We start from the raw sequence: 27,487 nt of genomic DNA on the forward strand, positions 1-27,487 counted from the left end.
CCACCCAGGCCACACGGTAGCTGGGCAGTAGTTCAAAATTGACACGCATAGGTGCCTACATGGCTTAGTAAAAGGGCCTCAAGGTTTTTGAATCAACCTAGGACAGAATCATTTCAAAGCTTTCCACACACTTCAGATTGAATTTGGTCTACCTAACGCCCAGTTTTTTCCCCTGGCTCCAACTACAGCTACTAGGATTTTAGATAGTGCTGGGGAGGAGCCGGCTGTCTTGGTACATGTGGGTACCAATGGCATAGGAAAATGTGGGAGAGAGGTTCTGGAAGCCAAATTTAGGCTCTTAGGTAACACAGTAACATAGTAGATGATGGCAGAAAAAGACCTGCACGGTCCAGCCAGTCTGCCCAACAAGATGAACTCATGTGTATACCTTACCTTGATTTGTACCTGTCTTTTTAGAAAGCTCAAATCCAGATCCTCTAGGGTAGCATTTTCTGAAATGCTACCCGTTCCATGCGCAGGGCCCAAGAGGCAGCAAGAGCTCCGGAGTCGCAGTGCGTGGATGAGACTGTGCAGGGAGGAGGGTTTTAGATTTGTTAGGAACTGGGCAACATTCTGGGGAAGGGGGAGCCTATTTCGAAAGGATGGGCTCCACCTTAACCAGGGTGGGACCAGGCTGCTGGCATCGGCATTTAAAAAGGAGATAGAGCAGCTTTTAAACTAGAAACGGGGGGAAGGCCGACAGTCACTCAAAGCGCATGGTTCGGGATAAAGTATGTTTCATAGATATCACTAAAACAGGGAAGATAGAGTATCCCGATAGTGAGGTTGCAAAAGAGACTGTAGTAGATCAGATGTCCTTAAATAAAAATCAGACAAAGGATTGCAAATTAGTACTGTCAAGTACTAAGCCTGATGTAAATAAGAGCTACAAATACAGTTTGAAATGTCTATATGCGAATGCCAGGAGCCTAAGAAATAAGATGGGAGAGTTAGAATATATTGCATTAAATGAAAAATAGATATAATAGGCATCTCTGAGACCTGGTGGGAGGAGGCTAACCAGTGGGACACTGTCATACCGGGGTACAAATTATATCGCAGTGATACGGTGGATCGAATTGGTGGAGGGATAGCATTGTATATTAACGAGAGCCTTGAATCAAATAGATTGAAAATTCTGCAGGAAACAAAACACTTCTTGGAATCACTGTAGATTGAAATTCCATGTGTAAAGGGGAAAAGGATAGTGATAGGAGTGTACTACCGTCCACCCCTGGCCAGGATGAACAGACGGATGCAGAAATGTTAAAGGAAATTAGGGATGCAAACAAACTGGGCAACACAATAATAATGGGTGATTTCAATTACCCCGATATTGACTGAGTAAATGTAACATCGGGGCACGCTAGGGAGGTACCAGAAGATTGGAGGGTGGCCAATGTAACGCAGATTTTTAAAATTATAGACCGGTGAGTCTGAGGTTGGTGCCGAGCAAAATGGTAGAGACTGTTATTAAGAACAAAATTACAGCGCATATTCAAAAGCATGGATTAGTGAGACAAAGTCAACATGGATTTAGTGAAGGTAAATCTTGCCTCACCAATCTACTACATTTCTTTGAAGGGGTGAACAAATGTGGTTAAAGGTGAGCCAGTTGATATTGTGTATCTGGATTTTCAGAAGGCATTTGACAAAGTACCTCATGAAAGACTCAAGAGGAAATTGGAGAGTCATGGGATAGGAGGTAGTGTTCTATTGTGGATTAAAAACTGGTTAAAAGATAGAAAAAAAGAGAGTAGGATTAAATGGTCAGTATTTTCAATGGAGAAGAGTAGTTAGTGGGGTTCCCCAGGGATCTGTGCTGGGACCGCTGCTTTTTAACATATTTATAAATGACCTAGAGATGAGAGTAACTAGTGAAGCAATTAAATTTGCTGATGACACAAAGTTATTCAAAGTTGCTAAATCGCGGGAGGATTGTGAAAAATTACAAGAGGACCTTACGAGACGGCGTCTAAATGGCATTTAATGTGAGCAAGTGCAAAGTGATGCATGTGGGAAAGAGGAACCCGAATTATAGCTATGTCGTGCAAGGCTCCACGTTAGAAGTCAGACCAAGAAACGGATCTAGGTGTCATCATTGATGATACGTTGAAACCTTCTGCTCAGTGTGCTTCTGCGGCTAAGAAAGCAAATAAAATGTTAGGTATTATTAGGAAAGGAATGGAAAACAAAAATGAGGATGTTATAATGCCTTTGTATTGCTCCATGGTGCGACCGCATCTCGAATATTGTGTTCAATTCTGGTCGCTGTATCTCAAAAAAGATATAGTGGAATTAGAAAAGGTGCAGAGAAGGGTGACGAAAATGATAAAGGGGATGGGACGACTTCCCTAAGAGGAAAGGCTAAAGCGGCTAGGGCTCTTCAGCTTGGAGAAAAGGCGGCTGAGGGGAGATATGATAGAGGTCTATAAAATAATGAGTGGAGTTGAACGAGTAGATGTGAAGCATCGGTTTACGCTTTCCAAAAATACTAGCACTAGGGGGCATACAATGAAGCTACAATATAGTAAATTTAAAACAAATCTGAGAAAATGTTTCTTCACTCAATGTGTAATTAAACTCTGAAATTCGTTGCCAGAGAATGTGGTAAAGGCAGTTAGCTTAGCGGAGTTTTAAAAAGGTTTGGACGGCTTCCTAAAGGAAAAGTCCATAGACCATTATTTTTTTGTTACATTTGTACCCCGCGCTTTCCCACTCATGGCAGGCTCAATGCGGCGGGCAATAGAGGGTTAAGTGACTTGCCCAGAGTCACAAGGAGCTGCCTATGCCGGGAATCGAACTCAGTTCCTCAGTTCCCCAGGACCAAAGTCCACCACCCTAACCACTAGGCCACTCCACTATTATTAAATGGACTTGGGGAAAATCCACTATTTCTGGGATAAGCAGTATAAAATGTTTTGTACTTTTTTGGGATCTTGCCAGGTATTTGTGACATGGAGGGGAATAATTGAATGTCGCCAGCGAAATAGATCGCCGGCAATCTATTCTGGCGGCGGTGCAACAGCTGGCCGGAACTGTATTTTCGAAAAAGGTGGCCGGCCATCTTTTTTTTTCGATAATATGGTTGAGCCCGGCCAAATGCCTTGGATGTCGCTGGGTTTGAGATGGCCGGTTTTGTTTTTCAGCGATAATGGAAAAAAATGCCGGCCATCTCCAACCCGGCGACATCCAAGGCATTTGGTCGTGGGAGGAGCCAGCATTTCTAGTGCACTGGTCCCCCTTACATGCCAGTACACCAACTGGGCACCCTAGGGGTCAGTGCGGTGGACTTCAGAAACAGCTCCGACATGCATAGCTCCCTTACTGTGGGTGCTGAGCCCCCCAAACCCCCTACCCACAAATGTGCACCCACTAAAAGTGCTCCAGGGACCTGCACACACTTAAGCCTCTAGGACTTGTTTCTGCTGTATAACCTTGGCACAACAGTTGACACCTGAAGACTAATGTCTTTGAAAAAGTCCTTTATTTGAATAAGCACGTTTACTCACAGTTAACTGCAGATCAGAGGTTGTGCCCCAGTGGCAAAGAGGCTCCCTGGTACTGAGATTAGCAGTAGGTCAGAGCTGGCAGAATGCTGTGCAATGCCCTCTTTCAGCAACATTCAAGGTAATAACATTTTCTAACGTGGGTAACACATGAAAGGGATCTAAAACTGGCTTACAAAAATGGCCACTACCTCATGGACTACCGGAAACAAAACAGGGCACACGCTGACCCAGTTAGCAGGGGGGAAAAGCACCATGGGAGTAGAGCCCAGTACCCTACACCCACCACAATGCATTGCTGATGTGACTCTGCAGGGCACCTAACAGAAAAGGTGTCACACTCACCCGAGAGCCACATCGCAACCACGGAAAGGCTGTTAGACGATACAACCCATTCTGCTGTCATGGAGGTGGGTATGGGATTTGAGGCTGGCATACAGGCTGGCAAAAAAGGTTTTCATTTTAACTTTTGTAGTATGGGAGGGGGTTGGTGACCACTGGGGGAGTAAGGGGAGGTCATTCCCCATTCCATCCGGTGGTCAGTTGGGGCACCTTTTTGAGACTTAGTTGTGAAAATAAAAGGACCAAGTAAACCCGGCCAAATACTGCTTAACGCCGCTTTTTTTCTTTTCATTATCGCCGAAAACCGGCCATCTGGTAGCCACGCCCATGCCCGCCCATGTCCCGCCTTTGCTTCGCAACCGACACGCCCCCTTGAACTTTCGCCGGCGTTGCGAAGGGAAAGCGGCGATGCTGTTAAAAAGGCAGCTTTCGATTATACGCTTTTCGCCGCTTTTGTGAAATCGCCGGCGATATCCCGATTTATGTCGGAAAATCACCGGCGAAAAGTTTTGATTATAAGCTGGATAGTAACATAGTAGATGACGGCAGAAAAAGACTTGCACGGTCCATCCAGTCTGCCAACAAGCTGAACTCATGTGTATACCTTACCTTGATTTGTACCTGTCTTTTTCAGGTCACAGACCGTATAAGTCTGCCCAGCACCTTTCCCTGCCTCCCAACCACCAGTCCCGCCTCCCACCACCGGATCACCGGATTTGTGACCTGGATTGGCCACTGTTGGAAACAGGATGCTGGGCTTGACGGACCTTTGGTCTTTCCCAGTATGGCAATACTTATGTACAACATACCCTGATTTTTCAAGATGGCAGTGCACACTGCTCTTGCCTCTTTTAAGACATACCACTGGGAGAGGGGTGGGGTGCTACTAGACACCAGGGGAATTGTGTTTGAAGTCAAGGGGAATCGGCCACTAGACTATTAGCAAATTTGTTTTTTTCAGTCAGGGGTGGGTTGGCTTGCGGAATCAGTTTGGGAGGTGCCCATTGTCAGGGTATTAGGAGGCTGATTCAGAATGCCAGTGGCTTGATTTTTTTTTTAAATAAATGTCACCACACCTGTCGGTACAAGAGCCAGTCACCACTCATGAACTACTACTACTACTTATCATTTCTATAGCAGTACTAGACGTACGCAGCGCTGTAGAAGAGACAGTCCCTGCTTGACAGAGCTTACAATCTAATTAGGACAGATAAACAGGACAAATAAGGAATAAGAGTAGGAAGATTCTGTGTGGAATCCTAAGGAGTAGCAAAATTCCGGAATCCCAAAGAGTAACAAGATTCCAGAATTCCAAAGAGTAGCAAGATTCCGGAATCCCAAAGACTACTACTACTTATCATTTCTATAGCGCTACTAGACGTACGCAGCGCTGTACACTTGAACATGAAGAGACAGTCCCTGCTCGACAGAGCTTACAATCTAATTGACACGAAGGATGACATTTTGCACTGAGCTATGGATTACTGATGTGATTTTAAAGTGGCAGTAATTTGCATGCTCATTGCTTACAGCATGCTGCAGTATTTTTGGTCACTAGTTTTGTGGTAGAAGCTATGTGCTAAGCCGGCTCTCCCGGGAGGCTTTCTGCTGCTGCATTGGCCCCTGTATGCTGTGGGCATGGCTCCCAAGCCCCTGTGAACAAAGTCATGCCAAGTCACACACATTAGGTCCCTTCTGCACCTCACATACCCTATCTGCTTTGATCTCTGGCATTGGCTCTCTGCCTGCAATTTGACATTTCCCTCTTTAGTTTCCTTGCACTACTTCCCCAGCCCACCATCTCTCACTCCTCTCGCCCCATGGTCCTCCAAACTTAACTTGTGCTGGTAGCGCTACAGAGATGCAGGTAACAGGTTCCAAGAAGGATGCAGTAGCTCATAGGTTTGCTTGCTTTGCTTTGAGTGTACTAGATGACAGCTGAGCAGGGAAGAGGAAACAAAGACTAACCTAAGTGGCTTCAACTTTTTGACATCATCCAGTCTCCTGTTTTCTTCAATCCAAAGAGGTTTAATAGACAGGAGATGAAGTGATGTCAAAACTCTGAAACCAATTAGGTCAATCTGAGTTTTCCCTTCCCCATGCAGCCGTCATCCCCATATACTCAAAAGATAGCAAGCAAACCTATGAGCTGCTGCATCTACGTTGTCATTCTTTATTGTTGGTAGCATTTTTATTTAATCTCACTTATATTTTCAAACATGTCAGCTTGTGCAGCATAGGAATGTACACAGAGGAAGCTTAAAAACGGGATAACTTTTCATAGGTAGAGTAGTAATTTGTTATAAATCTTAATCAGTGGTCAGTTGGAGGGGCTGGTTACAGGGACACCCTAGCATGTGTTATATTTGTGCAGAGATTTCTTTTTCTCCTGGTAATGGGCCACTAAAACAGACATCATGTTATAAGAATCAGGTGCTTAATATTCAGAGTTTCTATCTATTTATTTATTTATGACATTCATAGCCCACATTTAACATGTATTAGGTTGAAACCTGGGAGCATTTGAAAGCTTTTTTTTTTAACTGCGCCTAGATGGTTAGTGAGAATCTGTTTTGAAGAATGCAGTGGTATATTATAAAAATGCATTTAATATTTTTTATTACTATTATTTACTACTGGTTGATATACAGCAGAAGTTAACTAAGTCAACTTCATGCTTTGTAATATCATTTTTAATAGCATTTTTCTCAGTCATTACCCAAATACAAATACAATTATAATGTTAATTATATGACCGTGTCTGCTTCTTATGGTAGCTTTTGTTAATTAAAGCTGTGTCAGAAAAATATTTGAAAGTGCGATTTTATTATGCAGGCAAACAATACACCGCCAAAATACAAAATAGCAAGCAGCACAATATTAGTTGCCAAGTTTATACAAAGTTAATTATCTTCAGTGGAAAATAAATCTGTTGGCTGTTTGCTATGTGAATATTCCATCACTGTTTAATTATTGCTATCAAGTATTACATATTTAGGGCACATGCCGTAAACATAGATTGTTTACATTTGTTTATCTAGGCCTTACATGCACATGGTATTGCTTATTAAACCCGAAGGCAAAACCAAAGTGTGGTTAAATAATTTGGTATAAACTCTGTTGTTTATGACTTTACTTGTTGTGAAATGCTTTGAGTCCTACTGATCTGTACATGTGTTGTGTTATTTTGGTGGTTGGGAGTACGGGAGGGGAAGGGTTCTGTAGGTAAATACTAGAGGTAATTATATATGACTTAGAACACTGCTAAACAGTTATCCTGGACTCTGGTCTAGGGAGATATACTTCTAATGCCTACTAAACAAGCTAGCAGTGCTGGAATAAGGAAACCATAGGCACAGATGAAATATATTAATTTATTAGGTAAAGAAAATATATAAATAAATAATCCTGAAGCAAACTGCCAAGCAAAATACAAAAAAATAACTTGCTATAAAAGTAGATTATCACCAGAATAGATAATACAATCTGATTATCCTAACAGACTAACTAAAGAGAGTGATTATACCAATCACAACTGAGGCCCAGATGCACTAAACGTTTTTCATCGTTAAATGAGCCCTTAAGGAAGAATTTCCGATCCTTTCTATGCACTAAAGCCTATTTTTCGACGGTAGTAGCAGCTAACGAAAACGGAATGGAGATGAGCAATTAGTGTGAAAACCCCATTGAAACGACATGCACTAACCTTTTCCGATTGCCTTTACGCAGGAAAAAGGCAGGAAAACTAACGAGAGGTCTGGACCTCTCGTTAGGACAGCTCTGTGCCAGGAAAAAGTGTTAAGTGAAAAAATAAACAAACTTTGAGCCAATCCCAGCGCATTAGCAGAGCTAAAAGCGCTGTGATTGGTCCAAAGGACCTCAGAAAACACATAAAAAAATAAAAATAAAAAAAGGATCGGGAGGGGGCAAGGGCGCTCATCAGGAGCGTCCTGTACGGACGGCCTTGCCCCCCCCCCCCCGCTGCTCCCCACTTTCCGCCGCTCCCCCCACCCCGAAAAAGCAAACTTCTAGAAGCCCCTGCCCCCCTCCCTTCCTCACTACTCTCTCACCTCAGCTCCGCCTCCCGACATCCTCCGTCCGTGCCCCGCCCCCTTTTGGGGTCGTCGCCGCCATTCCCCTCCTCCATCGGGCCCCCCTTCCTCTTACCGGGCCCGTGCAGCGCCTCTCTCCTCTGTCCGAAGGCGCTGCACGGGCAAGAAGAAAGCTGAATCAGCTGATGCCTGCCTTCGCCTAGCTTCGATAGAGCGTCTTTCTCCTCCTGGGCCCGCCCCTGTCTGACGTCAGTAACCTACGTAGGTTACTGACGTCAGACAGGGGCGGGCGCAGCAGGAGAAAGACGCGCCATCGCGAAGGCAGGCATCAGCTGATTCAGCTTTCTTCTTGCCCGTGCAGCGCCTTCGGACAGAGGAGAGAGGCGCTGCACGGGCCCGGTAAGAGGGAGGGGGGCCCGATGGAAGAGGGGAATGGCGGCGACGACCCCAAAAGGGGGCGGGGCACAGAACGGGGGATGTCGGGAGGCGGAGCTGAGGTGAGAGAGTAGTGAGGAAGGGAGGGGGGCAGGGGCTGCTTGAATTTTGCTTTTTCGGGGTGGGGGGACCGGCGGAAAGTGGGGAGCAGCGGGGGGGGGGGGGGCAAGGCCGTCCGTACAGGACGCTCCTGATGAGCGCCCTTGCCCCCTCCCGACCCTTTTTTTTTTTGTTTTGTTTTTTTGTTTTGATTTGGGAGCCATGTGCTTGTGTTTGACTGTTTGTGGCATGCGCAGAGCAGCTAACATAACGCTTGGCTGCTCTGCGCATGATTTGGGGGCCGATTAACGATGTGTATTGTGATTGTTTGATACATTGTACGTTTCTATACCGATCTGAGCATGTGTGACTTTTTTTTTTGGTGCATTCTTCGTTTTTTAAAAATCGTTAGGGCCTTTAACGATTTTGATTTTTTTACGTTTGCTTGATGCATCTACCCCTGAATTCCTAATGATTATTATAAGAACTTATCACACGTTTTATGCAAAATACAGTGATTAGCTGATTACACAGACCAGGAATCCTGACGTAAAACCTATCTGTATCAGACAACTAAGGACTAATTATTCCCAACCTTAGGTAAATATATCCTGTTATCTCACTTTTGCTGTCTGGCACAGACTCCCAATGTTAGAGAAGCGGATTCTTTCCTCAGAGTCTCTAGCTGAGCCTCAGTCCAGGAATAAGGTCCAAGTGCTGAACTCTGGATACAAAATGGTACAGTCTTAGATAAGGCCTGATGTTATAGCTGAGCAGGCCTTGTCAGTTGGTTACAAGGCACGCAGTTCACTGGTGTCAGGAAAATCAGTCTCTTGCTGTTCCAAGCATTCTGTTCACCTGCCAACTCCTCCGGTGTTTCTTCAGGTATTTCCTCTTTCTGGTCTTCTCTCTAACTAAACTTTCTTCAGTCCAAACCTTAGGTATCCAAGGGTCAGATGATACCTGTGGACCAATCACACACAATGACATAATGTCCAGCATAGTCATGAAGAAGCCTTTGTTATAGCCATGAAGCGGTTATCAATGTCAGACAAACTCCCTGTGTGATTCCATTCTTTCAGCCATGGGTGTTATTCTCCTCCAAGCTTCCCAGGGAGATAATGGGGGCCAGCTTGCAACAAAGAATATGTCCTTGTATGAAGTAACCTTGCAATGCTCAGCAGTACTTTTCCTTTGCAAACAAGCTGAATTCTGATAGTTACAGATGAATTCAGGTCACAAGGCTTTAGAATCCATATTGTTAGAAGAATGGTTCAGGCTTGTATAGGCCAAGACCCGCAAAGGTGAGAGCTCAGGTAAATACCTCTTTAGTTCTTGGGGTAAAAGTAAAAGGTTTTATTGTGCCATGTTGGATGGTTTACTGTTTTTTTCTTGTTCTGTATGAAGCTTATCAACCAACATGTTTTGCTTTTAATAAAGATTAAAACATTAAAAAATAAGTTTTGGATGTTACTGAATTTTATTAGTCTGTCTCACTGTATTTCCAGTTTTGGCCACAGTATGAGCCATCACAAGAACATCCTGGAGGAAAAAGCCATAGAATGTTATTGAATGGGAATACAGTATTTACTACTACTACTACTACTATTTAGCATTTCTATAGCGCTACAAGGCGTACGCAGCGCTGCACAAATATAGAAGAAAGACAGTCCCTGCTCAAAGAGCTTACAATCTAATAGACAAAAAATAAAGTAATCAAATCAATGTGTACAGGAAGGAGGAGAGGAGGGTAAGTGGAGGTGAGTGGTTACAAGTGGTTATGAGTCAAAAGCAATGTTAAAGAGGTGGGCTTTCAGTCTAGATTTAAAGGTGGCCAAGGATGGGGCAAGACGTAGGGGCTCAGAAAGTTTATTCCAGGCGTAGGGTGCAGCGAGACAGAAGGCGCGAAGTCTAGAGTTGGCAGTAGTGGAGAAGGGAACAGATAAGAAGGATTTATCCATGGAGCGGTGTGCACGGGAAGGGGTGTAGGGAAGGATGAGTGTGGAGAGATACTGGGGAGCAGCAGAGTGAGTACATTTATAGGTTAGTAGAAGAAGTTTGAACAGGATGCGAAAACGGATAGGGAGCCAGTGAAGCGACTTGAGGAGAGGGGTAGTATGAGTAAAGCGACCCTGGCGGAAGACAAGATGGGCAGCAGAGTTTTGAACCGATTGGAGAGGGGAGAGGTGACTAAGTGGGAGGCCAGCAAGAAGCAGATTGCAGTAGTCTAAACGAGAGGTGACAAGGGTGTGGATGAGGGTTTTGGTAGAGTGCTCGGAAAGAAAGGGGTGGATTTTACAAATGTTGTAAAGAAAGAAACGACAGGTCGTTATGCATACAATAACACAATACGGCGTGAAATCAGGATTTAAAATTAATGCTACTAAATCTGAACTCCTTAACCTCACAACACCCCTGCCAGAGATCCAGCAGCTCCAGAAAGAATATCCCTTTAAGTGGGTTACCAAGGGCATTAGATATCTAGGAGTGACGATTACCCCGAAAATAGATCACATCTACCAGGCAAACTACCCACAGAAAGTAAAAGAATTATTTGCAGAACTGGACAGATGGGAGGGCTTGAATCTATCATGGCTGGGAAGAGTTCATGCCATAAAAATGATGCTATTGCCTAAGCTTTTATATATGTTTATGGCTATACCAGTGCCGATCCCTCGCACCTTTTTCCAACACCTGAATAGAAGAGTGTTTGCATACATCTGGAACAAACGTCCACATAGGGTATGCAGGTCAGTGATGTTTCAAGCCCTAGCTCAAGGAGGGATGGGAGTACCCAACTTTTACCTCTACTATCAGGCAGCTCAGTTGCGTATACTAGCGGACTGGGACCTGATTAGTACAAAGAAATGGCTACACGGAACGGGCGTGGATGAGCACTCGCTTCCTGGGGGATATATTATGGAAATCAGAAAAAGAAATAATGGGAGCACAGCATAGAACCCCCATAGGAGTAGGACACTTGTTGCGCACTTGGTTACAGCTGCGTAAAAAGATCTTCCCGGAAAGGAGGTATTTTTTGCAAATGGCGATCAGAGAAGCCCCGGGGTTCCCGTTAGGTGAGTCAGAAAAAATTATCAACAGTGGGCGCTCAAAGGACTATATAAACTAGACCAAGTGTGGCAAAATGGGGACATAAAAACCTTCGAAACACTACATGAAGAGTATGAGCTGGAAAGTAGGGATTTAGTGTACTATCATTGTTTAAGGAATGACATCACACGAAGGGCGAAGGATGAGTTAGAACTCTCAGAAACAAGGCTCGAAAGGGCTATGAGGGGAGGAGGTAAAAAAGGTAGTATTACACGGCTTTATAAAGCACTGCAACTCCTCACTAAACCACAAGATCACTATACCGAGAAATGGGAAGGGTCCCTACAGAAGAGATTTTCCCCGGAGTGGTGGGAGGTTAGTTATAGACAGTTGCTAAAGCCCTACATCGCCCAAGCCACAATCGAAAACGGATATAAAATATTATATTGGTGGTATTACACACCGGAGAGGTTGCATAAGATCTACCCTTGAGTCTCAGCAGATTGTTGGAGAGAATGCGGAGGGTGTGGCACATTTCTTCACATCTGGTGGGAATGCCCAAAAGCTCAGATATACTGGTCACAAATCATTGAATTAGTGAAAAAGATTGTACAAGTGGAATACCCACGTCAGGCAGAAACATGCTTACTACATTCCAGGCCTCCGGGCAGCAAGAAGTATGGACATAAATTGGAGATCCAGTTTCTGGTTGCAGCAAAAATGGCATTGGCGAAGGCCTGGAAGAGGACGACAATGCCCACCATTAAAGAGGTGTTGGCTAGAGTTGACTATTTACACATGATGTCTAAACTGACGGCGGTGAGGAAAGGTCAGCTGCATATCTATCACAAAATTTGGCAAACTTACGAGTCTGTCAAACAAAACTTACCATAACTCCAATGCTGGAGGGAGGCGGGAGAGGGAAGTGGGCAGGAGGGATAAGATCTGTTTCACATGTGAAATTTAAAAATAACCTGTAATAGAAGAGTTATAGCGGATTGTTTGTATTGTCGTTTGATATTGAATATTCTATTGAGAGGTTTACTTGAAATAAAAAATAAAGCTTGGAAAAAAAAGAAACGACGGGTCTTGGCGATCTGCTGGATATGAGCAGAGAAGGAGAGAGAAGAGTCAAAGATGACCCCAAGGTTTCGAGCTGAGGAGACAGAGAGAATGAGAGAGCCATCAACAGAAATAGAAAACGGGGGGAGTGGGGAGGTGGGTTTGGGGGGAAAAATGAGAAGCTCGGTTTTGGTCATGTATAATTTCAGGTGGCATTGAGACATCCAGACTGCAATGTCAGACAAGCACGCTGAAACTTTGGTTTGGATGCAAGGTGAGAGATCAGGGGTAGAAAGGCAAATTTGGGAGTCATCAGCATAGAGGTGGTAGGCAAAGCCATGGGATGAGATTAATGAACCAAGGGAAGAAGTGTAGATAGAAAAGAGGAGGGGACCAAGAACAGAACCCTGAGGTACGCCGACAGGCAGAGGGATAGAAGTAGAAGAGGATCCACCAGAATGAATACAAGGTGCGGAGGGAGAGGTAGGAAGAGAACCAGGAAAGGACAGAGCCCTGGAATCCAAGTGAGGACAGGGTATCGAGGAGTATGCTGTGATCGACAGTGTCAAAAGCAGCGGAAAGATCAAGAAGAATGAGGATGGAATAGAGACCTCTGGATTTAGCCAGTAATACCGTGTTTCCCCGAAAATAGGACATCCTCCGAAAGTAAGACCTAGTAGAGGTCTTGCTTAAATTTGAAAATATAAGGCCTCCCCCGAAAATAAGACCTAGCAGGGGAGGCCTTATTTTTCGGGGAAACATCGGGGTCACCCCCCCACCCGAGATCGCCGGCTAGCCCCCTTGATCTGCGGCTCCCCCCGCCCTCAGTCGCTCCCGGAACTAACCTCTTAACCGCTTCCTTTCACCTTCGCACTCGCCGCAAGCAGCAGGGCTGGCCACTCCTTCTTTCCGTGTCCCGCCCTCGTCTGACGTTACGTTACGTCAGGCGAGGGCGGGACACGGAAGGAAGGAGTGGCCTGCCCTGCTGCTTGCGGCGAGTGCGAAGATGAATGGTGAAAGGAAGCATTTAAGAGGTTAGTTACTTCCGGGAGCGACTGAGGGCAGGGGGAGCCGCCGATCGAGGGGGGGAGCCGGCGATCTCGGGGGGGGGGGGGGGGTGACACCGATGTTTCCCCGAAAAATAAGGCCTCCCCTGAAAATAAGACCTAGCAGGTCTTGGGGAGCAAAATTTAATATAAGACAGTGTCTTATTTTCGGGGAAACACGGTAGGTCATTGGAGACTTTAGTAAGCGCAGTTTCGGTTGAGTGGAGAGGGCGAAAACCAGATTGTAGTGGGTCAAGAATAGCATGTGAGGAGAGAAAATCAAGGCAGCGGTGAACAGCATGCTCAAGTAATTTGGAGAGAAAAGGGAGGAGGGAGATGGGTCGGTAATTAGAGGGACAAGTAGGGTCGAGTGAAGGCTTCTTAAGGAGAGGTGTGACCACAGCATGTTTAAAGGCAGTAGGGACAGTTGCAGTGGAACGTGAGAGGTTGAGAATGTGACAGATAAAAGGAATAAGAGCAGGTGAGATGGCATTTAGAAGGTGGGTGGGAATGGGATCAGAGGAACTGGTGGTACAGTTTGAGGAAGAAAGGAGAAGTGTAGTTTCCTCTATAGTAACTTCAGGAATGGAGGAATTCAAGGTTTATCTTTTGAACCTTTCGTGAAAGAATTCAGCAAGCGTCTGAGGAGATAATGAAGGGGGAGTTGGGGGAGGGGGCACCTTGAGGAGAGAGTTCAATGTGGTGAAGAGAAGTCAAGGGTTAGAGCCAAGAGAGTTGGTCAGTTGGATATAATAATCCTGGTTGGTGCTTAAAAGAGCAGATTGGAAGGAGGTCAGCATGAACTTAAAGTGTAAGAAATCAGCAAGGGCTCGAGATTTCCGCCAGAGGCGTTCGGTAGAGCAGGTATAGGAACGTAGGTAGCGGATATTAGAAGTCAGCCAAGGCTGGGGCTTTGTATGCCTTATAGGGCGGGTCATCAAAGGTGCAAGAGTGTCTAAGGCAGAGGATAGAGTATTGTTGTAAGAAGAAACAGCCTCGTTGACAGACGTGGATGGTGCCATAGTAGAGAGGAGGTTTGAAACATGGGAGGATAGAGATGAAGGGTCAATAGCGTGAAGATTCCTAGATAAATTAAATAAGATAGGACGGGACTGGGAGGGAGGAGATTTAAGTGTGAAAGTTATAAGATGGTGATCAGAGAGGGGAAGATCAGAGGCAAGGAAACTAGAGGGTGAACAGTTGGATGAGAAGATGAGATCAAGACAGTGACCATTTTGATGAGTGGGGGAGGTGGAGCATAGTTGGAGATTAAAGGAGGATGTTAAAGTGAGTAACTTGGAAATATAAGAGTTGGAAGGATCATTAGCAGGAATATTAAAGTCACCAAGGATGAGAGAGGGGGAGGAAGGATCATGGAAGAAGGCAAGCCAGGCATCAAAGTCACTGAGAAAGGATGAAAGGGACATCAGGGGGATGATAAATGACTGCTATTCGAAGAGGCAGAGGAGAGAAAAGGTGGATAGAGTGGACTTCAAAGGAGGAAAAACAGTGAGATTGAGGTGGAAGAAGGGGTTGAAATCTGGAGGAGGGAGAGAGAAGTAGTCCAACACCGCCCCCGCGACCAGCAGGGCGAGGAGTATGTGAAAAAAGATAACCACTATGGCAGAGGGCTGCGACTGAAGCAGAGTCATCAGAACAGAGGCAGGTTTCTGTTATGGCGAGCAGATGGAGGTGACGCGAAATAAAGAGGTCCTGGATATAGGGGAGTTTGTTACAGATAGAGCGGGCATTCCATAGGGTGCAAGAGAAGGGCAGAGAAGAGGAGAGGAGGGGAGTAGAGGAATAGAGATGAGGTTAGAGAGGTCACAGTGAGATCTGTAGAGTTGGGATAATAGTTGGTGAGGAGGGCCAGGATTGGGATTGATGTCACCGGCTGCGAGTAAGAGAAGGAGTAAAAGAGAGCGGAGGAGAGTAGGAGAGGTGTGGCCACGAAGGCGTCGAAGGCGAGAGGTATTTAAGTGGAATGGGGAAGGCAAAATGGAGGGAAGAAAGAGACGGAGATTAAAAGCCAAGAGGGAGGAAGAGGGTAGGAGAGAAGGTGAGGTGATGAAGTCAATGGATGGGCAGTGAGTTCCTGTAGCGGAGAGAGGTAGGGGGTGAGAGAAAAGATTAGGAAGGGACAGGGCTAGGAAGAGAATGTGAATAGGGGCCATAAACGACTGAGGTACTTTAGCAACTGGGAAGAAGATTAGATGTAAAGAGAAAAATGCCCGGCGCGCGGCACCTAGAGCGGAGGCCCTGAGTGGATCGGAGTGGACCTGGATGTCACCCCGGAGAAGGCTGTAAGAATATGCAGATGAGCTGCAAGTCCTCCACAGCACCTGAAAGGCAGCCGGTGGTAGAGCTGGGCACCTCTCAGCTGAGGAAAGGCTTACCAGGGGTTAGGCTGAAGCCAGCATTCCTCCCCCTGAGGGTCGCCCATCCTATTTCTAGGATGGGCGGGACAAATTGCTTGTTCTTTTGGCTGCTGTCGGTGACAGGGTGCTGGGCTAGATGGACCCTCGGTCTGTCCCAGCATGGCAATGCTTATGTACTTAATGAGCTGCATTAGGGGCTTATAGCCCATTTAGTTATGTTTCCACAAATGAAAGATCTGTTTGACAGAAAATATTTTTTATTATTTTGACTTATAAATCACTTGTCCCTGAAACATGCTCAAACAACAGAATAATCCATTTGTGTATCTAAAAGGTAAAGTTCTACAAATCAGATGAAGATGTGATTACATGTGCCCCAACGAAAGGAGAGTTTAATTCTACTTCCATTTAATTTCAATATATTCCATCATCTTTATAACACCATGCTTCCCAAGGCAGATTACAACATTTAAGATGAACCCATCAGGAAACAGGATATCCTCACTGAAATTTGGCCATCTGTATTGTATAGTGTGTTTATTTTTGTAGTGTAGAAAAATGAGCACAAAATATAGAGTTTAAAATTGCTGTTGCTACCAGCTATAACAATTTTTTAAGCTGTTTTAGTGATATTCAATTGTTATTTCATGATATTTATATCTACATATGGGAAGCTTTCAAATAAATTAAAAAAGCTGTCAAATAAGAAAATACAAACAAACTGTCAAGTACTAAGCATGATGTACTTAGGAACAACAAACATAGTTTGAAATGTCTATATGCGAATGCCAGGAGCCTAAGAAATAAGATGGGGGAGTTGGAATATATTGCACTAAATGAAAAATTAGATATAATAGGCATCTCTGAGACCTGGTGGAAGGAGGATAACCAGTGGGACACTGTCATACCGGGGTACAAATTATATCGTAGTGATAGGGTGAATCGGATTGGTGGAGGGGTAGCATTGTATATTAACGAGAGCCTTGAATCAAATAGATTGAAAATTCTGCAGGAAACAAAACACTCCTTGGAATCACTGTGGATTGAAATTCCATGTGCAAAGGGGAAAAGGATAGTGATAGGAGTGTACTACCGTCCGCCTGGCCAGGACGAACAGACGGATGCGGAAATGTTAAAGGAAATCAGGGACGCAAACAAACTGGGCAACACAATAATAATGGGGGATTTCAATTACCCGCATATAGACTGGGTTAATGTAACATCTGTACACGCAAGGGACATAAGATTTCTTGATGAAATCAAGGACAGCTTCATGGAACAGCTAGTTCAGGAGCCGACAAGAGAAGGAAAAATACTAGACTTAGTCCTTAGTGGTGCTCATGATCTAGTGCAGGGGGTAACGATACGAGGGCCGCTTGATAACAGTGATCATAATATGATCGGTTTTGATATTGGCATTGAAGGAAGTGAAACTAGGAAATCAAGTACGCTAGCGTTTAACTATAGAAAAGGTGATTACGACAAAATGAGAAAAATGGTGAAAAAAAGACTGAAAGGAGCAGCTCGCAGAGTAAAAAACTTGCATCAGGCGTGGATGCTGTTTAAAAACACCATCCTGGAGGTTCAGGACAAATATATTCCACGTATTAGAAAAAAGGGAAAAAAGACTAAACGGCAGCCGGCGTGGCTAAACAGTAAGATAAAGGAAATCATTAGAGCCAAAAAACAATCCTTCAGAAAGTGGAGAAGAGAACCAACTGAAAGTAACAGGATAGATCATAAGGAATGCCAAGCCAAATGCAAAGCGGAGATAAGGAGGGCAAAAAAGGACTTTGAGAAGAAATTAGCGTTGGAAGCAAAAATACATAGTAAAAATTTTTTTAGATACATTAAAAGCAGGAAACCGGCCAAAGAGTCGGTTGGGCCGCTGGACGAAAATGGTGTTAAAGGGGCGATCAAGGAGGACAAAGCCATAGCGGAGAAATTAAATGAATTCTTTGCTTCGGTCTTCACCGAGGAGGATTTGGGGGGGACACCGGTGCCGGAAAGAATATTTGAAGCGGGGGAGTCGGAGAAACTAAACAAATTCTCTGTAACCTTGGAGGATGTAATGGGTCAGTTCAGCAAGCTGAAGAGTAGTAAATCACCGGGACCTGATGGTATTCATCCCAGAGTATTAATAGAACTAAAAAATGAACTTGCGGAGCTACTGTTAGAAATATGCAATCTGTCCCTAAAATCGAGTGTAGTACCGGAAGACTGGAGGGTAGCCAATGTTACTCCGATTTTTAAGAAGGGTTCCAGAGGAGATCCGGGAAATTATAGACCGGTGAGTCTGACGTCGGTGCCGGGCAAGATGGTGGAGGCTATTATTAAGAATAAAATTGCAGAGCATATACAAAAACATGGACTGATGAGACAAAGTCAGCACGGATTTAGTGAAGGGAAGTCTTGCCTCACCAATCTAATGCATTTTTTTGAGGGGGTAAGCAAACATGTGGACAATGGGGAGCCGGTTGATATTGTATATCTGGATTTTCAGAAGGCGTTTGACAAAGTGCCGCACGAAAGACTCCTGAAGAAATTGCAGAGTCATGGAATCGGAGGTAGGGTATTATTATGGATTAAGAACTGGTTGAAAGATAGGAAGCAGAGAGTAGGATTGCGTGGCCAGTATTCTCAGTGGAGGAGGGTAGTTAGTGGGGTCCCGCAGGGGTCTGTGCTGGGTCCGTTGCTTTTTAATGTATTTATAAATGACCTAGAGATGGGAATAACTAGTGAGGTAATTAAATTCGCCGATGACACAAAATTATTCAGGGTCGTCAAGTCGCAGGAGGAATGTGAACGATTACAGGAGGACCTTGCGAGACTGGGAGAATGGGCGTGCAAGTGGCAGATGAAGTTCAATGTTGACAAGTGCAAAGTGATGCATGTGGGTAAGAGGAACCCGAATTATAGCTACGTCTTGCAAGGTTCCGCGTTAGGAGTTACGGATCAAGAAAGGGATCTGGGTGTCGTCGTCGATGATACGCTGAAACCTTCTGCTCAGTGTGCTGCTGCGGCTAGGAAAGCGAATAGAATGTTGGGTGTTATTAGGAAGGGTATGGAGTCCAGGTGTGCGGATGTTATAATGCCGTTGTATCGCTCCATGGTGCGACCGCACCTGGAGTATTGTGTTCATTACTGGTCTCCGTATCTCAAAAAAGATATAGTAGAATTGGAAAAGGTACAGCGAAGGGCGACGAAAATGATAGTGGGGATGGGACGACTTTCCTATGAAGAGAGGCTGAGAAGGCTAGGGCTTTTCAGCTTGGAGAAGAGACGGCTGAGGGGAGATATGATAGAAGTGTATAAAATAATGAGTGGAATGGATCGGGTGGATGTGAAGCGACTGTTCACGCTATCCAAAAATACTAGGACTAGAGGGCATGAGTTGAAGCTACAGTGTGGTAAATTTAAAACGAATCGGAGAAAATTTTTCTTCACCCAACGTGTAATTAGACTCTGGAATTCGTTGCCGGAGAACGTGGTACGGGCGGTTAGCTTGACGGAGTTTAAAAAGGGGTTAGATAGATTCCTAAAGGACAAGTCCATAGACCGCTATTAAATGGACTTGGAAAAATTCCGCATTTTTAGGTATAACTTGTCTGGAATGTTTTTACGTTTGGGGAGCGTGCCAGGTGCCCTTGACCTGGATTGGCCACTGTCGGTGACAGGATGCTGGGCTAGATGGACCTTTGGTCTTTCCCAGTATGGCACTACTTATGTACTTATGTACTTATGTACTTTTGTCCTCCACCTTTTAAGGCACTGCCTATCCAATTGAAACAGCTTTAGACTTGTTACAGATGGACCAACAACAACAAAAAAAACCCCGACAATGTGGATCCAGCAACTCATACGTTTGCTTGCTTTGGGATGAGGGCTGCGCTGGGAAGGGAAAACTCAGATTGTCCTAATTGGCTTTCTTGCTTACAATGGACTAGATAGGCTAGCTTTCACTCCTGTTTATTAAACCTCCTTGCATACAACGACACAGGAGCACAGAGGTCCTGCGTCATTCGTGTTTACATTGTTTGTCTCGTGCTATCACGTGATGCCTCTATTACTTCCGATTGGAGGTTAGACATACGGTGGGTGGGAAATGCGGCTGGTCGAACTCTGAACCTAGCGGCGGCTGAGCATTAACTGGGATGGCGTTAAACAAGAATCACTCGGAGGGTGGTGGAGTCATTTTGAATAATAGCGAAAGGTGAGAGCCCTCAGTATGTTGAATTTCCTACGCTGCCTTCCCGGGGTCTGCTTATATCTCTTCCAGAGGGAAAGTGGGGGACCGGACTGCTCCGAATGCCTGTCATACTCTTGCTTTCTGACTCATCCTCCCATGTCGCATAAACGCGTCTGATAAACATCGCAGCTGTCTGCGCTGGCTACCGAACGTTACGCTCGTGCGGCATCTTTTTGCGTAGCAGCGGTTGGTGTGATGATTAACGGTTTAGTCTGCCCGCTATCATTTCCTTTAGGGTTGTGTGGGTGCGCGCGCGCCGGTCCTGTCGGAGCATGTGCCACGCCTCTCGCCGATTTACAAGAGCGCGCGTCTGGGAACCTCGTAGAATTGGAGCGGATAGTTTCTGCAAGAAAGAGAGCTGCACTTTATCTGTTTGAAAAATCAGCGCTACATAGTTTTTTTTGTGTGTGTATATATGACTGCTATTTTCTGTATGGCGTTCGAGTATTTATTTTATTGTTTGTCAATAGAAGTCAAACAAAATAAAACATGGAAAAGAAAATAAGATGATACCTTTTTTATTGGACATAACTTAATACATTTCTTGATTAGCTTTCGAAGGTCGCCCTTCTTCGTCAGATCGGAAATAAGCAAATGTGGTAGCAGATAGTATATATGAGAGAAACATCAAAGCATTACTTTGACAGTCTGATAGAGTGGGAGGGTGGGGGTATGCATGGGGACATCAAAGCATTTCATTGATATTCTAACAGAATGGGTGTTGGTAGGTGAGAGGAGGGTAATAAACAGAGAAATACAGCTTTATGGTTTATAAGGGCAACCTTCAAAAGCTAATCAAGAAATGCATTAAGTTATGTCCAATAAAAAAGGTATCATCTTATTTTCTTTTCCATGTTTTATTTTGTTTGATTTCTATTGATAACCTTTAAGAGTGGACTAACGCGGCTACCACACCTCTCTACTTTTATTGTTTGTAAAGCGCTTAGATGTGATCTGATTGAGTGGTATATCACATTTTATTAAATTCAGGGGGTTGCCCGTACCTTAGGAAACTGGTGAAACCTATGGACCCTCTTTACATATACAACGGTCAGTGTTAGTAGGTATTACTAGTTTGTAGTGACCCAGTGGAAGCTGCAGGATTTTTCCCTCCTGTTTTCTCTCTCTGCTACATTGCAGTTATTGTTGATGTAGCATTGAGTGTAGAGTCTAGTTCAGTAGGTGTTTAGTACCCCTAATACTGTGCCCAGGGAAGTTTAGTTTGCCCAATATTGTATTTTGCGTGCTCAATTATTATGAAATGTTGGCACCTATGCCACTTTTTGATTTCTTCATATTGTATTGCAGATGTGTGATGTTTCCTTGCCCACCTCAATCCAGGCATCTACAAGTTTTAGAACACTTGGAAAGACAAAGGGGTCCTTTTACTAAAGGGTTGCTGCATGGTAAATTGGAACTACTGCAAGCCTAATGCAGGTGATAGTTCACCCCCCCCCCCCCCAGCGCTTGGCATTTCCTGCACTATTGGAAATTCCAGAAAAATATTACCGCAGGGGGTTATCTGGAGGTAATTGGGCAACATCACGTGGAGCCCGTAAAGCCTGAGCATCCAACATGTGGTTTACCAAGCTTGGGATGCAGCCCACCTGAGAATTATGGGCACACTCCTCTATGTCCTCTGGTTTCAATGTGTTGCAGCTTTGTGTGCCAGCAGTAGTTCAGTGATGTGTGGGAAGTGCACCTGCTTAACAATTTAGTTTATTCCAATATCTTATATACCATCCTATTAATACATAAATGATAAAATAGATAATGGCATAGGTTGTATAAGAGAGACAGTGGAAATACAAGACACAAGCAGCCTGCTAATCCCTACTAGTTCAGGGTCCAGTGTAGGTGTGATTGTAGAAGTCTGTTTTAAGTCCTACTTTAAATTGAGAAAATAACTCTGAGCACAGATAAAGGGAAAGGAATACTGAGTAACCGTTGATGTGGCGAATCTACCAGAAATAGCGCTGCTTTTTTTGTTGCTCCATTTACATGGAATAATCTACCTTTGTGTTTACATTAAGAAAACTCTTACAGCAAATTCCAGTCAGCCCTTAAAACTTATCTGTTGGAGATGGCTTTTAATGAGGGAGTGGAACGTTAAAACTTGATGCAACCAATGAGTAGGATATAAAATTTGAGATGAAGAGAGCTGTGATTGGAATTTAGTGTGTGTGTGGTCATGTCCTAAATGAACTGTCTTCTGCCCTAGTTTATTTATGTAGTTATTGATTTGAATATGATTGTAAACCACTTTGACTTGTATAGCAAGTCTAAATGATAAAAGATAACAGCTTCTCATTCTGGTAATGAAGGGATTTGGCAGGTATGTATGGAATAAGCATTTGGACTGAATATTTCTGGTATGCAAGAGTCAAAACACTTTATGAACCATAATTAGAATTTTGAACTTGATTTGATAGGAAGCCAATATTTTGAGCAAGAATTAGTGTCAACATGGTCAGACATAGGAATGAGTTAGGAGTTTTATGGCTGTATTCTGAACAATTTGAAGCCTTTTTTAATGTATGAAGTTGAGCCCATTGTAAAAGGAGTTTTCATAATCCATACAGCTCAACACTACTGCATGAATCAAGTATGGAGAACCAATGAATTTGAATCCACAGTGCTCTGTAGTTTTGGTGTAGTCCCACAATTCTGTCTTGTGCAGGGCCTTCCAGCAGAGCAGGACAGGATAGTAGTCAACCACACAAATAGTGCAAGGCAGGCAAGCAGCTGACCTGGGTCTAGTATTTCTCTCTACTTTGCCCTGACCCTGCTGCATTTCCAGAAAAAGGCCAAAACAAAAACAAACCCACAGGGGCTGTGTTAGTTCCATGGCTGCAGCCTGCACACTCAGATTTCTGATCATACAGCCCACCAGTGGAAAAACTTGAATACCCTTATACTGAAAACTTTCTTGGGTTGGGGGGGAGGTCTGGGAAAATGCTTAGTATTTGGGAGGAGGGGGGGGGGGGGGGCTGTCTAATGTGTCCCAAACAAAAATACTGATTACAGTTTTAAAAGAACTAGTTTATTTTGATTATCTGCTGACTTAACAAAATCTAGTTTATTTTGGTCAAAAGGCAGCTAAGCAGCTTCACAATTGCAACAAAGCAGTGTACAAATAAAGTACTGTCCACAGAGTACAGTATAAAAAGAAACAACACAGAGTATGAATCGTAACGTAATACTCTCCAGTACAAGCTCATCACGTCCCAACTCCAGTTAACAAAAGCAGTTTCAAATAACTGATTGCCTTAAAAAAAATTATTGTATAGTTTGATGTACAGTAGTAATTGTTCAATAAACAAAAATGTACTGTAGACTTTGTCTTAAAGCCCCTGGCATCCTGTTTAATTTCTGTTTTCCTCTAGGAATGTTTCATCTCTGTTCACTTTTGTAATGCTTACTTTTACTTAGTGGAAAACCTTTTGCATGCCCTTATAATGGCTTATTTTAATGTAAGATCAGTTTAGAATCACACAAACAGAATCAGTAGGTTTTGTTTAACCCTGGATGACTATTGGTCTAATTTCTGTGAGTTCTGCTTGCATGTTTATGTATATACAGGTATAAAGTTTTCACATCAGATCAGGAAAGATCAGAAAGAAAACAATGCTTTTGTGCCATCCTAGATCTTTGAAAGTTTGGACCTCCTTTGCATTGCATGTGTGTTTAGACTGGTATTATAGCTTTCCTTTTGGAGTAATCCTGTTGATGTTTTGAGAACAGTTTTGTCACCTTTTTGTGGGATGTGCAACATAGCTCTACAGTCGATGTTTAGCACTAATGTCATACATACTGGAGCCTGTTTTCCTTTCATCTGCTGCTTCCAACACATCTGTCTCATTTTATGCAATTTACTATTTGGGGCAACTACTTGATAAAAAATATTTTGTTTCTTCAAGCCTTCTCATGACATATGACCATGTTGAGATCACATTCAGTGATATGGAAATCACACAAGATGCTTTCAGAGGGACCAAAAAAGGAAGCATTTTTCTTACACCTTACAGAGTAAGTGGAAATGACACAACCTTGGTTGTAGATTTATTTATTTTCTAATAGTTTAAGCACCCTGCTTTGACAATTGTAACATTTCTCCTCACCTACCAGACCAGTCCAGATAAGTGAGTTATACCCCTCAGCAGCAGATGAAGACAGAAAACAAATACTTGTGAACCCCTCCCTATTGAGGGCGATGTGCAGCCAATCTGTTTTTAGTTATTCCTTGTCTGCAGCCCATGGTAGATTGGCATCACTAATGCAAGATTGGATTGGTGCTGGGGTTTACTTCTGGACCCATTTGAAGATCTGGATAGGCAATGTTCTGGGCCTTTGGCTCTGCTACTGAACTCCAGGGATAATTAACCTAGAGGACTCCAGGTCCCTCTCCACTCCTGAGTTGCCCCAGTTCATCTGTTTCCTCTTTCCATTCCTTCCTTTTCCCCTTACATATGGAGTAGAATTTCAGAAAGGGCGTCCAAGTCTGTACATCAGATATGGGTGTCCATGTCTCATGCATTTTAGAACTGGACCTGCTGACATACAGCCTGTTCTAAAATACATGAAAAGAAATGTCCAAGTTCTGGCTATGTCCAACATGAGCAACCATTGTACAGACTGAAACGTCCAACTATGAATGGGGCAAAATGAGGGACCTGGATGTCTTAGCAGACATCCACTAAAACATCCATGTGAAGGAATAGCCTAATGGTTAGAGCAGCCAGCTGAGAACAAGGGCGGAGATCCAGAGGTTGCTAGTTCTGCTGCAGCTTTTTCTAATCTTTTATTTGTTGTTGTTTTTGTATAAATTTTGGACCCTCCAGAAACCGGAAAATATCTGTGATTTCTCTTACTCCATTCAATAGAGAAATGCTCAAACGGAGCACCTTTCTGTAACCTGGACATGCCAAGTACCAGGTCTAACTACGAACATCCATCTTTTTGAACATGGACATCCCTTCCCCTTCTGTAGTTGGAGCTGGATGACCATCTTCTGGCCCTTCTCTAGCCCAGCCCATCCCAAAACATGCTCAGACCACACTCCCTTGGACATACAGTAATTTTAGATGTCCATGAAGAAAGACTAAGGAGGCTAGGGCTTTTCATCTTGGAGAAGAGACGGCTGAGGGGAGACATGATAGAGGTATATAAAATATTGAGTGGAATGGAACAGGTGGATGTGAAGCATCTGTTCACGCTTTCCAAAAATACTAGGACTAGGGGGCATGCGATGAAACTACAGTGTAGTAAATTTAAAACAAATCAGAGAAAACTTTTCTTCACCCAACGCATAATTAAACTCTGGAATTCGTTGCCGGAGAATGTAGTGAAGGCGGTTAGCTTAGCAGAGTTTAAAACGGGGCTAGATGGTTTCCTAAAGGACAAGTCCATAAACCACTACTAAATGGACTTGGGAAAAATCTACAATTCCAGGAATAACATGTATAGAATGTTTGTACGTTTGGGAAGCTCGCCAGGTGCCCTTGGCCTGGATTGGCCGCTGTCGTGGACAGGATGCTGGGCTCGATGGACCTTTGGTCTTTTCCCAGTGTGGCATTACTTATGTTCTGGCTTTATAAAATCCGCATTTGAATGTCCATGCGATGCTGTCTAAATGCCAGTTTTCAGACATCCAAAGCATGAATACAGCTTCTAAAAAGAGTACCTTAGCCTCATGAAAAAAAAGTAAGCGGAATAACCAGAAGGCTGCAATGAGGTTGTGAGCAGCTGTTGTGTTTGAAGCCCTGTGGGAAGCAGATGTGCTGGCTGCAGCAAGTCCATTCCAGCCAGTTTGGAAAAGAAAGAGAGAGCCGGGAGCTGTTAAGCCATAGGAAACATATGTTATAAGTACTGAAGGGAGTTGTGGTGTGCCAAATTTGAGCAGCAGTGGTGTAGTGGCAGTAATATCGAAGAGGGAAGAAGCACACATGCTTGCAGTGGTGGCACCATGTGAGTGAAGGGTAGTTCTGATGAATCTGCTCTGGATTAGCTTCAGGCCTGAGGACCAGGCAGCGCTAATCTGGGGAGGAGGGGGGAAGGTGGTGTATCATTTTTTTAGTGTTGCTTGGCAGTCGTAGGAGTCAGGCCTGGGAAGCTGGGGTTTTGACTCCTAGGCTGTCCTTCAGTGTCCCAGGAAAGGGCTGGGTTGCTGGCCATTTGTGGGGATCAGTCTCTAAGGAGACCCTAGCTTCCTTGATTGCTCTTGCTTTTGTTCCAGAGTGGTTTTTGGTGGTAGCTTTGCAGACCATCCCAGAATCATGATGAGGTATATGGGGGGGGGAGATTGCAGAGAGCAATTTTGAATTCTTCACTGGATGTGCATAGGGCATATTGGCCCTCCTGCATGGAGGGGCAAAGAAAGGTGTGGGGGGGGGGGTCACATAGAAATAGATAGCATGCTTGCTCAAGAAGTTGATCTCTCACCTAGGGTACTTCAAGGGTAGTCGGTGCTCAAGCAACTGAGAGTTCAGTTGACATGAAGTGCAGCAGTTTCATGTGCAATAGTTTGTATTGTAACATTGTCTCCCTCAGATATGTAGGGCTGATTATATGGTCAGCTTTATTCTTTCTTAAACATTATAGATCACATTTTTTTCCAGACAAAAAGGCCTCCTTTGGGTCTGGCATACTTAAGAGCATGTTTTTCATGATTCTATTCTATGTAGATCCTCATTTATCTGGACCAGTTTGGTGGATAAGTAAGGAAAAAATTGGTCTTGCCTGTTAATTCTTTCTGTGAGTCCTGTCAGACCAGTTCAGAGTCGCACCCTGGTTAGTTCTGTTTGGTTTAGTGTTTTGCAGTTTGATTTAGGGGTCTTTGGGGTTTCCAACTGGAGTGGAAGCCATTGGACCCCTCACCCCCACCACCAGCTAAAATATATTTAGGGAAGGTCCACATTTTGCTTTGTTGTAGATTAAAATCGAAGTGAGGCTAGTTGTGCAGTGCCCTATGCAGGGTTCAGGAGCATTTGTTCTCTGTTTTCATCTGCTGATAGGAGGATATAACCCATTCATCTAGACTGGTCTAGTAGGACTCGAGGAAAGAAAATTGGCAGGTAAGACCAAATTTTTCCTTTTATTTTATATCTTCACCCTATATCTTACTCAGCCAAAACACCAAGAATACCCTATATATTAATTGTCTTGCATTCATTTAATTTTGCAGTGTGCGTAGGTGAGTATGTTATATGATAGGGTATAAAGAAGTGAAAAAATTATGAGGAGGGAATACATAGGCTGGAAAAAATGTGACTGTTGATATATATGTGTGAAACTGTTCTTTAAATATCAAAATACTCGGTATATA

General features: G+C 44.0%; 1 protein-coding gene across 2 annotated transcripts in view; it reads left to right on the top strand.

Moving 5' to 3' along the window:
• The first annotated feature begins 20,020 nt into the window (after positions 1–20,020).
• The window catches only part of WBP2 (WW domain binding protein 2), a 37,175-nt gene continuing 29,708 nt past the window's right edge, over positions 20,021–27,487 (top strand). The window contains exons 1-2 of one of the 2 annotated variants that reach the window (XM_030208240.1): positions 20,021–20,127; positions 24,084–24,192. In XM_030208240.1, coding sequence (XP_030064100.1) covers positions 20,069–20,127; positions 24,084–24,192 — 168 coding nt within the window. In that variant the 5' untranslated portion in view covers positions 20,021–20,068. Of the gene's footprint in view, positions 20,128–21,558; positions 21,601–24,083; positions 24,193–27,487 lie in introns of those variants that run through there. The other variant, XM_030208241.1, reaches the window with a different exon arrangement.

Source organism: Microcaecilia unicolor, chromosome 6 (genome assembly GCF_901765095.1).
Source record: "Microcaecilia unicolor chromosome 6, aMicUni1.1, whole genome shotgun sequence".
Taxonomy (NCBI): domain Eukaryota; kingdom Metazoa; phylum Chordata; class Amphibia; order Gymnophiona; family Siphonopidae; genus Microcaecilia; species Microcaecilia unicolor.